This window comes from Gymnodraco acuticeps, unplaced genomic scaffold (assembly GCF_902827175.1).
Source record: "Gymnodraco acuticeps unplaced genomic scaffold, fGymAcu1.1, whole genome shotgun sequence".
In the NCBI taxonomy this organism is placed as follows: domain Eukaryota; kingdom Metazoa; phylum Chordata; class Actinopteri; order Perciformes; family Bathydraconidae; genus Gymnodraco; species Gymnodraco acuticeps.
The window spans coordinates 352,350-369,465 of NW_022990513.1; the positions used below are offsets into that span (position 1 = coordinate 352,350).

The following is a 17,116-nucleotide window of genomic DNA, read 5'->3' on the forward strand; positions in this document are numbered from 1 at the left end:
CCTCCTCTTCTGAGGTATAGATGTGTGCTTGGCGCTTTTGGTCTTCAGAGTTTGCTGGTATCTTGCAGGAGAACTGTGATATGCTGTGAACTCTCCGGCCGCTCAGGCTCTCAATAAATATCAGTGTATTGACAGGCGAATCCAGTTTCCCTCATTTGATGATTGGCTCAACATTGCTGCAAAGAAGTTTTATCTTCACAGTATGTATAGTTTTACTTTCCTTTACAGTTGTGGGAAGAGCGTTCCACCTTGATGTGGCATAATTGCGAAACGTGTATTCCCCCTTTTTTGTGCCACCTCAAATCATCTTCGTAATATCTATCAAACTATAGATCCTACATATCGACTGGACGTGGATTCTAAAAGTACAATATATACTTCTCGCTAGAAATCTAATCAAAAAGCGTTTTAATGGCCAAACTATCCTACAATTTAGGATTTTACAGAGAGGGTTATTTGTGAATAAACGACCATCTGTAACGTTAGCATTCAACGGGAGCACTAGAGGGCGAACACTTTAAAACGTAATTATAGGACGTATTAAGCGCTTGTTAAACTGGATAAACCAAGGTTACAAGGTTCTTGTATTTTGTTTGTTAATAATAATTTATTATTTATTTAGTTATTTTATAGTATATTTTAGTTTAATGGTCAACTTTTAAGAACAAAGCTCATTGGTTCATAACGCAATCATGATTGCTGTTGGACTAAAATCCGCCAAGTCCCGCCTCCTCACTCAGGTTAGTGAGGGCACGTTGAAGAAGTGTGTGTGAGGGAGCAGGGTCACGCTGGAAGAACGGAGACACTTGTTGTGATCATTATATGCACAAAATAGCGCAAATTAAGAATTCTACCGGGACGGCGGTGGACCAATCTCTGGGGCTGTCGTTGGAGCTGCCTTGGAAAGCGGGAGTTTTGATTATCATTTTATTTTCCTCGGCTGGGTTTTTATGATACCCTTGGATAAGAAGATTATGGATTTTCTCCCTGACGAGGGGGATGGCGAGCTACCAATGATAACCTGAACACCTCATCTTTCCGCTACCAGTGGTAGGATTTTGTGAGGACCTTACAGGAACTGAACACAGAACTATTTTCTTTTGGAGGTTTATTTTAATTTTATTTGGGGTGCACCCAAGTGTTAAGCGCTTTAAAAACTATTGGAATAATGTTGTTTATTCATGTGCACTGCCAATATATATATATTTTTTTCTTTATAAAATCCCAGTATTCACTCCATTCACTCAGGTGTTCGACTTCATTTATTACCCATCCTTTAAGAACCTGGAATGCTGGTCCAGTTTTCACACACCTGACTGGTTACACTTGTATTAGTCAAACATTAGTGGGTTTCTATGTTCAGATGTATGCTGCTGACCCTCTGTGGCATAGCGGAAATGAAATCAGTCACCTAATAACAAGCCTTAAGGATGGGGAAAGAACAGAAGAATGTTATCGACAGAAAATGAAAAGCCTCTCCTTCACCTTTTTGGCTATCATTGCTCTAATTTGCATTATAAAATGAGATAAATTAAGGAGAGCATTACAGTGGAAAAAAACGTTTATTAATCATCATCTAAACTTTGTACAATACAAAAATGAACAAAATATTACTGTCACAAATTTTCACAACATAAAAATAGTACAAATATAGAAAATCTATAAATATTTTCAATTCATTTTCATTGCTTCGAATAACCTCACAAAAGAAGAAATGCATTTTCCATGGCAAGAGCTACTGTACTTCCTGTAGAGAAGCGGCTGCATAAAAACATGTCCAGGAAAAAGTTAAGGACTTTTTGTCACAATTATGAAAGGACTACATCAAGCTCTTGGGAGGTTCATATGCTCCATTACTTGGTGAATAACAAGGACACATCTTAAAGTGTTCAAAGGAAAAATGTGTTGTTTATGTATTATGAAATTACAAAACAGACCTAGTGGCTAATCCCTTACACTAAAACACTTGGTATTACGTTTCAGTTGCAGAGTATCAGTGATGGTACAAAATAGTGAGACATTTAATAGTGTACCTAATATTGCAACCTGGTGCTTCTTGTATTTCAAATGACGACCACTGCATCATGACTGGTGAGGTTTTCCCACTGGTATGGGGACTGCGGTTAGAACCTGGTTCTGGAAAACAAATCTCTGGATGCGTTCAAAGACCCAGAGGAAGATGAGGAGCACACTGACGTACTGAATCCAGGCAAACTTGATGGTTTCCCAGAAGCCTGGTCGATAGGTGGCGCTAGGTTAAGGAAGAAACTCTGAGGAAGACTTCACAGGCCAAACATGCTTTATTATCATTTTTTAATGAAAAACAATAACATTGAGGAGAGTGAGGAACAACTCCAAATGTATGAATAGCTTGCAGATGATGTGGGTCTGTTCACCTAAACAAAACAAGCATTCACCATACAGATTGCATGCAGTGTTTCCCGTAAGCATACACCTCTAGATACCAGTGCAAGAGGTGGGAGTAAGTTCATTTTTGGAGATAAAATAATAAAAAAGACAGTGTCCTGGTTACTCCTGGTGCTTCCCAGGGGAAAAAATGGTGTTCTATCAAAAGATACATTTATTATCTGGTAGAAAAAGCTCATTAAAGAAATGATTGACGTTTCTGCAGTGCAGCTGGAGTTTCTCTCACTTTTTTTCACGAATAGCTGGGGCAATGTGTGGTAAAATATCAATATTACCCTCTCTACAGATACATTTCCTGTTACTGCAAAATATTATGTAATCTAAATATTGTGTTTAAAAATGACATGTGAAGAATATAGCTAAAATGGTTTATAACCAACACATTTAGCCATAAGGCTGCTCTAGACCTGATAGTGAATGACAACATAATGAAACAAACTTGTAATAATAATCAATGTTGTCATATGATATGTTCTAATAATGGGCAAATATTGTACATTAACACCCTTGAAAGGTCCTAGTTAGAGTTTACAACATTATAATGTGGTATAAACGATAATGTCTATAACACAAAGCTTTGTTGAGTACTTGATTCTGATTGGTCAATTACTGTTATACCTGTATAGCAAACTGATGCTATGTATGTATGCAGTTTGGATCACACACTCTGGAGCAGGCGATACAATACTTTTGAAGTTAACAAAACCAAAATCAATATTTATTCTCAAATTATTTGCAGAAGAGTTTTGAATCACTCTGAAGGGGTTCATTTTGTAATATTATTCGATCAGTTTTCATTATCCCTTACATGTTGCGTCTATTAAGTGTTCAATTGGAGGATTAAAGTAAGTGTGGAAAGCATAGAGGTATTTAAGAAAGAACACTTGCATTTAGTAAAGGATATCTGATGACCTCCACAGGGTATCGGATCTCTGCATTAATCTGAAAGGGAGAGCCAGCAGCTCGTCCCACCGTCCACACCGGCATGGGACAGGACAGCACTGTGGTCACTGTGGGACAAAAAGGGACAAAAAGACACAGAGAAAAGTCAGAGTTGTCCAATTTTACAATATCCACATTTTACATTAATTCCCATCTAATGTAATGTTCGGCTTGGGATACAGCCTAGGGCAGGGGTGCCCAACCTTTTTTGAACCGAGAGCTACTTTTAAAGTTGCCAGTCTGCCGAGATCTACCAGTCCAAATAGACGGGCGTAGCCATTACTGACAGCCTACTACCAGGTACACACTTCTACTTGTATAAAACTGACCTTTGTACGATGAATACTTCATAAAATACTGCAGATCCTTTATCTTACCTCTTTCTAATCTACACGCATACAAGTATTTAACTGAAGTTACACAACAGTGTTGTTGATACAGAGTTGGAGTTTATTCACAGGTCACTACAGTGGGTAATGTTTTCAAGAAACATTGAACAGTGCTGCCACATATGACACAGGAAAAAAGAAAAGACTCTGAACCCTTTCTTTGCCATTATATAAAAATAGTGTTGCTACAAAAGTATAAATTAGGCTTACTAATAAGACAACTCAGATCTGAAGCTACACAGGAATCTGCTGCCAAAGTGCAATAAAAAAGACAACATTAATAGAATCAAACCCTTTTTTTGTTGCATTTTAGTAGATTATAAAAATAAATGCCTTTAAAATAGGATGCAAGCAACACTAGTTTCTTAACCTGAATTGATGATAGACTATAATCAATTTAAGTTTGCATTCTTATACCATTTTGTACAATAATTATAATGACTAAGTTCAAACAAACTAAAACTTACAGCTGATTAATAACGGTATCTAACTTGAGTTTTTATCATATCAAAAACCTGTTGAAATGCTTCTGTTATTTTTATTACGCATCGGCAGCCTCCAGGCACGCTTCTTTCACAACTTCGCCGTCTTTGAAAGACTTCATGTGTTTCGCAAGAACGTGACTGACACGATAAGATGCTATGGTAGCAGCCTTGCTCTTGTTGTTGGGCCCTGGTGAAAATGGACTGCTGTGCATTTAGCTGTGCTCTTCAGGCCCCTCCCCTTTTGGTGCGTAGGGCAGAATTAGGAGGGAGTTCCGTCTCGGAGCGTTTGTGTACTGTTTTGAAATGCCGCTCCTAAATGACCCTTCTTCGATAAAGCCACACTCGTATTGCAGATGAGACAGATGCACTTTGAATTGGAATAGATACAAAAATAATCATCCTCCCACTTGGAGTGAAAATTATATATGTTTTGCTTCTGCCATAATTGCGGTCTTGTGTGTGTGCGGACTGTCACTCATACGGACAACGTTAGCGAACTAGTGCACTGCCCACTGCTCACCAGCCACGCCCCGACACATGGGGTCACGCCGGCCAATCACAAAGCTTTGATGCGTTCAAGTGCATTATTCTGCCACAGGAAGATTATGTTACAGGACATTAACGATAAAACGGAATATTGTTGTTCTATTTTTAGACACATCTCGCGATCGACTGGGAATCTCCCCGCGATCGACCGGTCGATCGCGATCGACTGGTTGGGCACCCCTGGCCTAGGGTGATCCCGGGTTTTATCAGTAATAAAAGCAGAGTCAACTTACAGTTTCTATTCTGGTAGCTCCTGATTATGTTGTCAAGATCATACGCACTGGCGAAGGGGCTGGAGCCATCGATCACTGACACCTAGGTATCAAGAGAGAGAAAAAAGAACAAAAGCTCAACAAATGAAGAGCCAATGTTCCTGTCACATGTCCCTCAGCATGTGGGACATCCACACGGAAGTATTTTGCAATAAGATGTTTTTACGAAGGCTCAAATAAATCTGTTAAAGGGTGCAGGTTGCATATGGGTGAGATGCAAGTTGACTACATGAAAAATGATTTCTTTCAAATTGGCATCACAAACAGGATCAGAAGCCCAGTTTGTGGATGTACAGACATCACAGGATAAATGAGATACTATTAACATAATTAAAGACATGATGATTCTCAGGTGAGTACTTCAGTTATAAGGAGCGTGAACAGTGTATTTTTCCAAGAACAACACATGTAACCATAGTTACTGTACACAACAAAGATGATGATGGCTGTAGCCTCAATATGGATAGACAACGTGAACATATAAAATGCAAGCCGAAAATTATACTCAAATGTCACTGACTGTCTTGAGTTTTGTTGACTGAAATGGACAACAAAAATGATGACAAAGTAGGTGCCAAAATAAACACCGCAGTCTGCACTACCTCACATGTATTCATTACATTACACTGCGTTACATTTCTTATGGTTGAAAAGCGACTTACAATAAGTGCAAAAACCATAAAGGTCCAAACTCTGAACAAGGAAAGTGCAGATATATTCACTTCAAGCAAGTCATACCGTTATAAGTGCTGCTGAAGTAGTTACATGGCCTACATTAAAACGTGGCGTTTTTATCTGTATTGGTTTGATCAAGGTACAGGGAAAACAGAGGAACGCCCACATGGAGAGGATATTCTGAAACATGGGACCTGTGAAGTCTCAGTGTGATTCAATATGTCAGCATGTCATTCACTATCTGCTCTACTTGAGTATTGATTTGTGCAGTAAAACTGAAAAACAAGAGAAAGACAAGCAGTGGACAGAGGGAGAGAGACAGTGAGTCAGTGTGCTCTCACATTGTAAACGTTGTAGACCCCCCGGTGAGGCAGGGGGGTCCTCTGCTGCAGCTTCAGGTCCCCGCTGATGAACAGCTTAGCTCCAGGGACAGAGGAGGAGTGCTGCACATACGCCAGGCTCTGCATCACCACTGTGGACATCCTCTGGAAAAACACAAGGAAACAACATTGTTTACTTTAGTGGGAATATTGTGGGGTAAAGTGGCGCAGTGGGCTGTGCGTTTGATCATCAGATCAAGGGGGCGTTGGGGAACTCCAGTTCTAAACTGCGTCAGGCCGTTGTGTCCTTGGGCTAGACACTTCACCCGAATTTGCTCCTGTGGGTATTGTCCACAGTACATGTATGATATTAATGTGTCGAGGTGTGAAGATGGGCGGTGTGGTGCAGTGGGTTGAGCGTTGGTGTTGGGATCAGGGGGTTCAACAGGTTCAAACCCCACTGCAGTCAGCATGTCGTTGTGTCCCTGAGACCCTTCACCCCAAAGTGCTCCTGTGGGGATTGCCCACAGTATTGAGTTTGTTAGTCGCTTTGGATAAAAGCGTCTAACAAGTGACATGTCATGTAATGTAATCATCAGATCAAGGGGGCGAAACCCGCCGCCGCTGCGTCTGGAAAGCCGTTGTGTCCTTGGGCAAGACACTTCACCTGAATTTGCTCCTGTGGATATTGTCCACACTACATGACCATTACATGTATGTATGATATGTATGTGTAATGTGTATCTGTAAAGCGCTTTGAGTCATTGAAAAGCGCTATAATAAATTATTATAATAATTATTATTAACATTGACTGAGGCTGGACTGAACACACCTGCTGTTCTACTGCAGATGGCAGGCTGTATGTTAAAACATCAGGAATGTGTCTGGGCTAAAGTTGACTTATTACTTCCTGCCATCAACAGCTGTCTCATGGTGTTTCTCAGGCACAGGCAAGTGAAGCATCTACATCTCATGTACTGCAGTGGACAGAGGTGAGAGAAGTGCTCAGATCTGGTTCTTAAAGAAGGGCCCATGTCATGCTTTTCTGGTTATCACCCGTCCCCTTGTGTTATGAAGCTTTTTCTTCATGTAAACGGTCTGCAGAGTCACAAACCCTCAAAGTACGCCCTGTAGCGAGTAAAACTCTAACACAGAGAAGACCTGTCTATGCTGCCCCAGAACGCCTCGTTGGACATTTCTCTTTTCCCATTTGTTTCTTCTTGAATACAGTGACGTAACCATGCCCAGGTCCAAATGGACCAATCCGCGGAGCTCCTCACTCACACACACTCACTCAGCCTTATCTTTTCTCAGCCGCAGCTCCGCTGATCTCCACTCACAGTTCTCTGTCCTACACGCCTTGTTGGAGCTCCTGCCCCCCCTTCCCTCCCTATGAGCCCACTGTGCTCTGATGTGTGTTTATGTGTTACAATGGCGTTTGTTAGCAACCAGAAAATGACACCAGTAATGACAAACAGATGAGAATGCTGCGTGGGGTTTGGGTGCCGTGTTGGCGGGACGTTGCGGGGCTCGCTGCCCCGCTCTTTGAGGCTCGAGGAGCGGACAGTGTGAGCTGTATTACTGGTGTCGTTTCCTGGTTGCTGCATGGGGTCTGCGAGACAGCGAGGAACTTTCCTCATCATGAAATGAAAGCTTTATTGTTTTCTGAGGTCAGAATGATCATATATTATAGGTCTATATATGTTGATACAAAGATAGGCCACTGCTGCTGTTTTCCTCTGAGTCTGAACACACGTTGTGGGGATAATTAAGCTCCGTGTTTTGTTATGAAGCCGGCATTCAGGAAGCTGCGCTCTGATGGTGTGGATATGGAGGAGACTTTTTGCCATTGTAGTTTGCACGTCCTTTACTCGCTCAGAAAGATCCACACTTTCGATTTCCTGCCCGACCACATTAACTTAAAGGTCACCTATTATGCAAAATCCACTTGTTCTTGTCTCTTCTACATCAACATGTGTCCCCTCTTCTTCATGTCTCTTCTACATCAACATGTGTCCCCTCTTCTTCATGTCTCTTCTACATCAACATGTGTCCCCTCTTCTCCATGTCTCTTCTACATCAACATGTGTCCCCTCTTCTTCATGTCTCTTCTACATCAACATGTGTCCCCCTCTTCTCCATGTCTCTTCTACATCAACATGTGTCCCCTCTTCTTCATGTCTCTTCTACATCAACATGTGTCCCCTCTTCTCCATGTCTCTTCTACATCAACATGTGTCCCCTCTTCTTCATGTCTCTTCTACATCAACATGTGTCCCCTCTTCTCCATGTCTCTTCTACTCACATGTGTCCCCTCTTCTTCATGTCTCTTCTACATCAACAAGTGTCCCCTCTTCTTCATGTCTCTTCTACATCAACATGTGTGCCCTCTTCTTCATGTCTCTTCTACATCAACATGTGTTCCCTCTTCTTCATGTCTCTTCTACATCAACAAGTGTCCCCTCTTCTTCATGTCTCTTCTACATCAAACATGTGTCCCCTCTTCTTCATGTCTCTTCTACATCAACATGTGTCCCCTCTTCTTCATGTCTCTTCTACATCAACAAGTGTCCCCCTCTTCTTCACGTCTCTTCTACATCAACACTTGTGCCCTCTTCTTTCATGTCTCTTCTACATCAACATGTGTCCCCTCTTCTTCATGTCTCCTCTACATCAACATGTGTCCCCTCTTCTTCATGTCTCTTCTACATCACATGTGTCCCCTCTTCTTCATGTCTCTTCTTCATCAACATGTGTCCCCTCTTCTTCATGTCTCTTCTACATCAACATGTGTCCCCTCTTCTTCATGTCTCTTCTACATCAACAAGTGTCCCCTCTTCTTCATGTCTCTTCTACATCAACAAGTGTCCCCTCTTCTTCATGTCTCTTCTACATCAACATGTGTCCCCTCTTCTTCATGTCTCTTCTACATCACAAGTGTCCCCTCTTCTTCATGTCTCTTCTACATCAACATGTGTGCCCTCTTCTTCATGTCTCTTCTACATCAACATGTGTCCCCTCTTCTTCATGTCTCCTCTACATCAACATGTGTCCCCTCTTCTTCATGTCTCTTCTACATCCAACATGTGTCCCCTCTTCTTCATGTCTCTTCTTCATCACATGTGTCCCTCTTCTTATCTCCATTCAACATGTGTCCCCTCTTCTCATGTCTCTTCTACATCACAAGTGTCCCCTCTTCTTCATGTCTCTTCTACATCAACAAGTGTCCCCCTCTTCTTCATGCTCCTTCTACATCAACATGTGTCCCCTCTTCTTCATGTCTCTTCTACATCAACATGTGTCCCCCTCTTCTCCATGTCTCTTCTACATCAACATGTGTCCCCTCTTCTTCATGTCTCTTCTACATCAACATGTGTCCCCTCTTCTCCATGTCTCTTCTACATCAACATGTGTCCCCTCTTCTTCATGTCTCTTCTACATCAACATGTGTCCCCTCTTCTCCATGTCTCTTCTACATCAACATGTGTCCCCTCTTCTTCATGTCTCTTCTACATCAACAAAGTGTCCCCTCTTCTTCATGTCTCTTCTACACTCAACATGTGTGCCCTCTTCTTCATGTCTCTTCTACATCAACATGTGTGCCCTCTTCTTCATGTCTCTTCTACATCAACATGGTCCCCTCTTCTCATGTCTCTTCTACATCAACATGTGGCCCCTTTTTCATGCTCCTCTTCTATCAAGTGTCCCTCTTTTCATGTCTCTTCTACATCAACATGTGTCCCCTCTTCTCATGTCTCTTCTACATCAACATGTGTCCCCTCTTCTTCATGTCTCTTCTACATCAACATGTGTCCCCTCCTCTCTTCATGTCTCTCTACATCAACATGTGTCCCCTCTTCTTCATGTCTCTCCTACATCAACACTGTGTCCCCTCTTCTTCATGTCTCTCCTACATCAACATGTGTCCCCTCTTCTCATGTCTCTCTACATCAACATGTGTCCCCTCTTCTTCATGTCTCTTCTACATCAACATGTTGTCCCCTCTTCTTCAGGTCTCTTCTTCATCAACATGTGTCCCCTCTTCTTCATGTCTCTCTACATCAACATGTGTCCCCTCTTCTTCATGTCTCTTCTACATCAACATGTGTCCCCTCTTCTTCATGTCTCTTCTACATCAACATGTGTCCCCTCTTCTTCATGTCTCTTCTACATCAACATGTGTCCCTCTTCTTCATGTCTCTTCTACATCAACATGTGTCCCCTCTTCTTCATGTGTCCCCTCTTCTTCATGTCTCTTCTACATCAAACATGTGTCCCCTCTTCTTCATGTCTCTTCTACATCAACATGTGTGCCCCTCTTCTTCATGTCTCTTCTACATCAACATGTGTCCCCTCTTCTTCATGTCTCTTCTACATCAACATGTTGTCCCCTCTTCTTCATGTCTCTTCTACATCAACATGTGTCCCCTCTTCTTCATGTCTCTTCTACATCAAGCCCCTCTTCTTCATGTCTCTTCTACATCAACATGTGTCCCCTCTTCTCCATGTCTCTTCTACATCAACATGTGTCCCCTCTTCTCATGTCTCTTCTACATCAACATGTGTCCCCTCTTCTCCATGTCTCTTCTACATCAACATGGGATCCCCTCTTCTTCATGTCTCTTCTACATCAACATGTGTCCCCTCTTCTTCATGTCTCTTCTACATCAACATGTGTCCCCTCTTCTCCATGTCTCTTCTACATCAACATGTGTCCCCTCTTCTTCATGTCTCTTCTACATCAACATGTCCCCTCTTCTTCATGTCTCTTCTACATCAACGTGTCCCCTCTTCTTCATGTCTCTTCTACATCAACATGTGTCCCCTCTTCTCCATGCTCTTCTACATCAACAGTGTCCCCTCTTCTTCATGTCTCTTCTACATCAACATGTGTCCCCTTCTCTTCTCATGTCTCTTCTACATCAACATGTGTCCCCTCTTCTTCATGTCTCTTCTACATCAACACGTGTCCCCTCTTCTTCATGTCTCTTCTACATCAACATGTGTCCCCTCTTCTTCATGTCTCTTCTACATCAACATGTGTCCCCTCTTCTTCATGTCTCTTCTACATCAACATGTGTCCCCTCTTCTTCATGTCTCTTCTACATCAAACATGTGTCCCCTCTTCTTCATGTCTCTTCTACATCAACATGTGTCCCCTCTTCTTCATGTCTCTTCTACATCAACATGTGTCCCCTCTTCTTCATGTCTCTTCTACATCAACATGTGTCCCCTCTTCTTCATGTCTCTTCTTCATGTCACATCAACATGTGTCCCCTCTTCTTCATGTCTCTTCTTCATGTCTCTTCTACATCAACATGTGTCCCCTCTTCTTCATGTCTCTTCTACATCAACACGTGTCCCCTCTTCTATGTCTTCTTACATCAACATCGTGTCCCCTCTTCTTCATGTCTCTTCTACATCAACATGTGTCCCCCTCTTCTTCATGTCTCTTCTACATCAACACGTGTCCCCTCTTCTTCATGTCTCTTCTACATCAACACGTGTCCCCCTCTTCTTCATGTCTCTTCTACATCAACATGTGTCCCCTCTTCTTCATGTCTCTTCTACATCAACACGTGTCCCCTCTTCTTCATGTCTCTTCTACATCAACATGTGTCCCCTCTTCTTCATGTCTCTTCTACATCAACAGTGGTCCCCTCTTCTTCATGTCTCTTCTACATCAACATGTGTCCCCTCTTCTTCATGTCTCTTCTACATCAAATGTGTCCCCTCTTCTTAATGTCTCTTCTACATCAACATGTGTCCCCTCTTCTTCATGTCTCTTCTACATCAACATGTGTCCCCTCTCTTCATGTCTCTTCTACATCAACATGTGTCCCCTCTTCTTCGTGTCTCTTCTTCATCAACATTGTTTCCCTCTTCTTCGTGTCTCTTCTTCATCAACATGTGTCCCCTCTTCTTCATGTCTCTTCTACATCAACATGTGTCCCCCTCTTCTTCATGTCTCTTCTACATCAACATGTGTCCCCCTCTTCTCCATGTCTCTTCTACATCAACATGTGTCCCCTCTTCTCCATGTCTCTTCTACATCAACATGTGTCCCCTCTTCTTCATGTCTCTTCTACATCAACATGTGTCCCCTCTTTTCCATGTCTCTTCTACATCAACATGTGTCCCCTCTTCTCCATGTCTCTTCTACATCAACAAGTGTCCCCTCTTCTTCATGTCTCTTCTACATCAACATGTGTCCCCTCTTCTCCATGTCTCTTCTACATCAACATGTGTCCCCTCTTCTTCATGTCTCTTCTACATCAACATGTGTCCCCTCTTCTTCATGTCTCTTCTACATCAACATGTGTCCCCTCTTCTTCATGTCTCTTCTACATCAACACGTGTCCCCTCTTCTCCATGTCTCTTCTACATCAACATGTGTCCCCTCTTCTTCATGTCTCTTCTACATCAACATGTTGTCCCCTCTTCTTCATGCTCTTCTACATCAACACTGTGTCCCCTCTCTCATGTCTCTACATCAACACGTGTCCCCTCTTCTCCATGTCTCTTCTACATCAGCATGTGTCCCCTCTTCTTCATGTCTCTTCTACATCAACATGTGTCCCCTCTTCTTCATGTCTCTTCTTCATGTCTCTTCTACATCAACATGTGTCCCCTCTTCTTCATGTCTCTTCTTCATGTCTCTTCTACATCAACATGTGTCCCCTCTTCTTCATGTCTCTTCTTCATGTCTCTTCTACATCAACATGTGTCCCTCTTCTTCATGTCTCTTCTTCATGTCTCTTCTACATCAACATGTGTCCCCTCTTCTTCATGTCTCTTCTACATCAACACGTGTCCCCTATTCTTCATGTCTCTTCTACATCAACACGTGTCCCCTCTTCTTCATGTCTCTTCTACATCAACACGTGTCCCCCTCTTCTTCATGTCTCTTCTACATCACACACGTGTCCCCTCTTCTTCATGTCTCTTCTACATCAACACGTGTCCCCTCTTCTTCATGTCTCTTCTACATCAACACGTGTCCCCTCTTCTTCATGTCTCTTCTACATCAACACGTGTCCCCTCTTCTTCATGTCTCTTCTACATCAACACGTGTCCCCTCTTTTTCATGTCTCTTCTACATCAACACGTGTCCCCTCTTCTTCATGTCTCTTCTACATCAACACGTGTCCCCTCTTCTTCATGTCTCTTCTACATCAACACGTGTCCCCTCTTCTTCATGTCTCTTCTACATCAACACGTGTCCCCTCTTCTTTGTGTCTCTTCTACATCAACACGTGTCCCCTCTTCTTCATGTCTCTTCTACATCAACACGTGTCCCCTCTTCTCCATGTCTCTTCTACATCAACATGTGTCCCCTCTTCTTCATGTCTCTTCTACATCAACACGTGTCCCCTCTTCTTCATGTCTCTTCTACATCAACACGTGTCCCCTCTTCTTCATGTCTCTTCTACATCAACACGTGTCCCCTCTTCTTTGTGTCTCTTCTACATCAACACGTGTCCCCTCTTCTCCGTGTCTCTTCTACATCAACATGTGTCCCCTCTTCTTCATGTCTCTTCTACATCAACATGTGTCCCCTCTTTTTCGTGTCTCTTCTTCATCAACATGTGTCCCCTCTTCTTCGTGTCTCTTCTTCATCAACATCGTCCCCTCTTCTTCATGTCTCTTCTACATCAACATGTGTCCCCTCTTCTTCATGTCTCTTCTACATCAACATATGTCCCCTCTTCTTCATGTCTCTTCTACATCAACATGTGTCCCCTCTTCTTCATGTCTCTTCTACATCAACATGTGTCCCCTCTTCTTCATGTCTCTTCTACATCAACATGTGTCCCCTCTTCTTCATGTCTCTTCTACATCAACATGTGTCCCCTCTTCTTCATGTCTCTTCTACATCAACATGTGTCCCCTCTTCTCCATGTCTCTTCTACATCAACAAGTGTCCCCTCTTCTTCATGTCTCTTCTACATCAACATGTGTCCCCTCTTCTTCGTGTCTCTTCTTCATCAACATGTGTCCCCTCTTCTTCGTGTCTCTTCTACATCAACATGTGTCCCCTCTTCTTCGTGTCTCTTCTTCATCAACATGTGTCCCCTCTTCTTCGTGTCTCTTCTTCATCAACATGTGTCCCCTCTTCTTCGTGTCTCTTCTACATCAACATGTGTCCCCTCTTCTTCATGTCTCTTCTACATCAACATGTGTCCCCTCTTCTTCATGTCTCTTCTACATCAACATGTGTCCCCTCTGTGGAAAGAGACTCTGAAAGTTTCAGGAACAAAGATTCTCTCTCTTTTTGTTCCATTTCTATAAAAACCTGTCTGAAAATGAGCTGATCAGATTTTGGCCACTTTATGATGTCATAACGATGTTTTGGCTTGTGTAACCATTAGCCAATCAGCAACCAAGGTAACCCCCCCCCCACCTCCACCTTGTCACCTGAATCTCCTTCGAGAGCACCATTGTGTTCTTTTTAACCAAATATCCCTCATGCCCCTTTCACACCAATGCGGTTCCCGTTCTAGCTCCGTGCTAGAGCTTTTCTGGTTCGGCACCGGTTTTTCTTTTCAGCCCTCGTTTTGTTCACACCGCCCAGAGCCCGACTAGTGCTGCCGCTGCTGCATCATAACGTCACCGTTTACGTCGCTGATTTTCTCCCCAACGTCGGGGTCGATGATCGCGTTGCTTTTAATCACACGAAGCCAGATTGAATTAAATAACTACTTCTCAACCCTTGTGCTTTTCTCCAGAGTGCCGTGGTTCATTGTTTATTAATGTGTTTCTGCTGCATTTACCGACCGCTGCAGTGCTGCCCGCTGTTTGGCATCACAACGCTGTTATGAAAGTTTCTCTGGTATAAAATGGGTGATGTTAGCATAGCAACCGAAGCTAAACTGACTACTTGCTATTGCTATCCTATTGTGGCATAAACCGTTTTCTACAGGCACATTTTACCGGCGTATTTTTATTATGATTCTACTTGTGATAGTCGGACACGACAACCTGTGCAGCCCATGTATTGATTCCATCCGATAGCTGCTATAATACTAAACGTCTGCCTCTCTCCACAATGATCAATAACAGTGAACGGATGGTCAAAGTAAGGTACAAATAAACAGAATCACACGAAGCCTGGTTAGTGTTGCCTGACTTTATAAAGTGTGTTTTTTTAATAAGTGTGTGGTCGCGTTCTAGTCACTTTGGTCAGCGCTAATGCTTGTACAACTTTCATTTGCCGTACTCGGCCATAAACTGTTATTGCTCAGGTTGATTTTTTATATAATTTCTTATTTTTCAACTAATCGACTAATGAAAAATTGCTCCAGGGTTAGGAGCAAGCTACTTTATTAGTCGACTAGTGATTATTCGACTATTATGGGGCAGCCCTAGATTGTAATGGGGTAGAAGTACAAAGTAGCACAGAAATGAAATACTCAAGTAAAGTACAAGTATATCAACATTTTACTTTAGTACAGTACTTGAGTAAATATACTTAGTTACTTTACACCACTGGTAGTAGAATACATACAAAGAGCTTGTAGCTGAAGGTGAGCAGCAGCTGGACGCTGTACACCTGCTCCTCAGGTTTTAGAGGCAGATGCAGCTGAAGATTCAGGAGGTCCAACTTCCCATCCTGGTTCTGGTCCTCTTCTCTCACCTAGTGTTCACCCACACAGAAAAGAAAAGAGAAGTCTGATAACTAGTAGTTTTTGTCATTGACAGTGTTGAAAATGAGCAAAATTAATTGTGATTATTATCAAAATAGAGACACAGTGTGTCCTTACAGAGACAGCAGGGATCCGGAGGTTGGCCCCCAGCATGTTGTTGAGATGGGGGAAGGTGCTCCAGGCCACGTAGTCTCCCTGGGTGTTGGTGGCTGCCACCAGCAGCGTCTGGTACTGGAACCTCACCACCGGCTGCTCCTCATACGTGCTTCTTTTCATCCAGAAACCTGGAATAATATGGCTTTTAACAGCAGGCAAACATTTCTACGTCTTGAACCCCAGTGTTGGAATTAGGAATATTTACAGCTCACGGGACATACAGTGGACGAAAATAACTAAGTCAATTTACTCAAGTACTGTTTTAAAGTACTTAGTTTATTGGAGTATTTTCATTTTGTGCTAGCGACAGGAGCCTACTTGTTTGATATATTGATATCAACATTACATTCGTTTAATCAAACGTTACTTTACCTTGGCTTCTGTATGCAACAAGGAGAGGTGGGATGTAGGTAAGGCACAAAACAACAACCAGGAACAGGGTGGCTTTTGTGCAAACACTCGTTTTGTACCGAATCAAAGCCGGATGAGAATAGACTTCATAGAAAGCCATAGGTAACGAAATAAAGAGCGTGCGGAACCGCCAGTGTTATCCAGTAAGTCAGCTAGCTAGCTATGCTAGGTAGCTAATGTTCGAACAAGCAAAGATGGCAACTGAGTGGGTGCATCCGGAGGACTAACGTTAGTAGACACTCACAGACAACACACCGACACACAAACACATACTTTAAGAGCGTGTTTTAGCAGACAACATCTAGCGTATAAATATGCTATTTACGTTAGCTCTAGTCTAGAGCCATACACCGCGCCATGTTTCAGTTTAGCTTCTCACGGTTACCATGGCTGCCAGTACCATTAATGCTGCATTCAACACATCTCAATATAATGGGACGAACAGGACCACCATTTGTTATGAGTAGTTATGAGTAATTCCCAATGCTAGCCACGTTATACTTCATTAAAATAGCCTACATTAGCTACCTTTGTGGTGTCAGTGATATAATTGTGCTTTTATTTAATGTAAGATATATGAATTGTAGCTTTCCAGCTACTTTTTAACAGCTTCTGTAGTTATTTTCATCGAGTGGAGCAGATGATATGCAGCCTCGGCCCCCTTCCCCTTTTAATTACATTTTGAAAATTATATTTACTTGTAACGGATCTTCCTACACTTTAAAATGGCTGCTTTTACGTTGGAAAATTACCTATTTTACATGATGTACCCAGGGCCCAGTTGGGCCCTGCGTGTACTTTCTGCTTTGTTTATGGCTTATGACGGCTCAATTAGTGATAATGAT

General features: G+C 42.5%; 1 protein-coding gene across 1 annotated transcript; it reads right to left on the reverse strand.

The window, feature by feature from the left end:
- Positions 1-1,543: 1,543 nt before the first annotated feature.
- tmem231 (transmembrane protein 231) lies at positions 1,544-16,655 on the reverse strand. Its single transcript, XM_034227042.1, has 7 exons — positions 16,233-16,655; positions 15,822-15,988; positions 15,566-15,694; positions 6,078-6,221; positions 5,023-5,104; positions 3,332-3,437; positions 1,544-2,245 (listed from the first exon to the last, which is right to left on the reverse strand). Exons 1-7 carry the CDS (start codon positions 16,369-16,371, stop codon positions 2,083-2,085), a joined length of 930 nt encoding a protein of 309 aa, XP_034082933.1. The 5' UTR covers positions 16,372-16,655; the 3' UTR covers positions 1,544-2,082.
- Between the last annotated feature and the right edge of the window lie 461 nt (positions 16,656-17,116).

Coding starts and splice junctions, on each gene's coding strand:
- tmem231 (XM_034227042.1), bottom strand. CDS start 16,371: ATGGCTTTCTATGAAGTCTATTCTCATCCGGCTTTGATTCGGTACAAA. Junction 15,989..16,232: donor TGTTGCATACAGAAGCCAAG/GTAAAGTAACGT, acceptor ATATTATTCCAG/GTTTCTGGATGAAAAGAAGC. Junction 3,438..5,022: donor GAGCTACCAGAATAGAAACT/GTAAGTTGACTC, acceptor TTTGTCCCACAG/TGACCACAGTGCTGTCCTGT.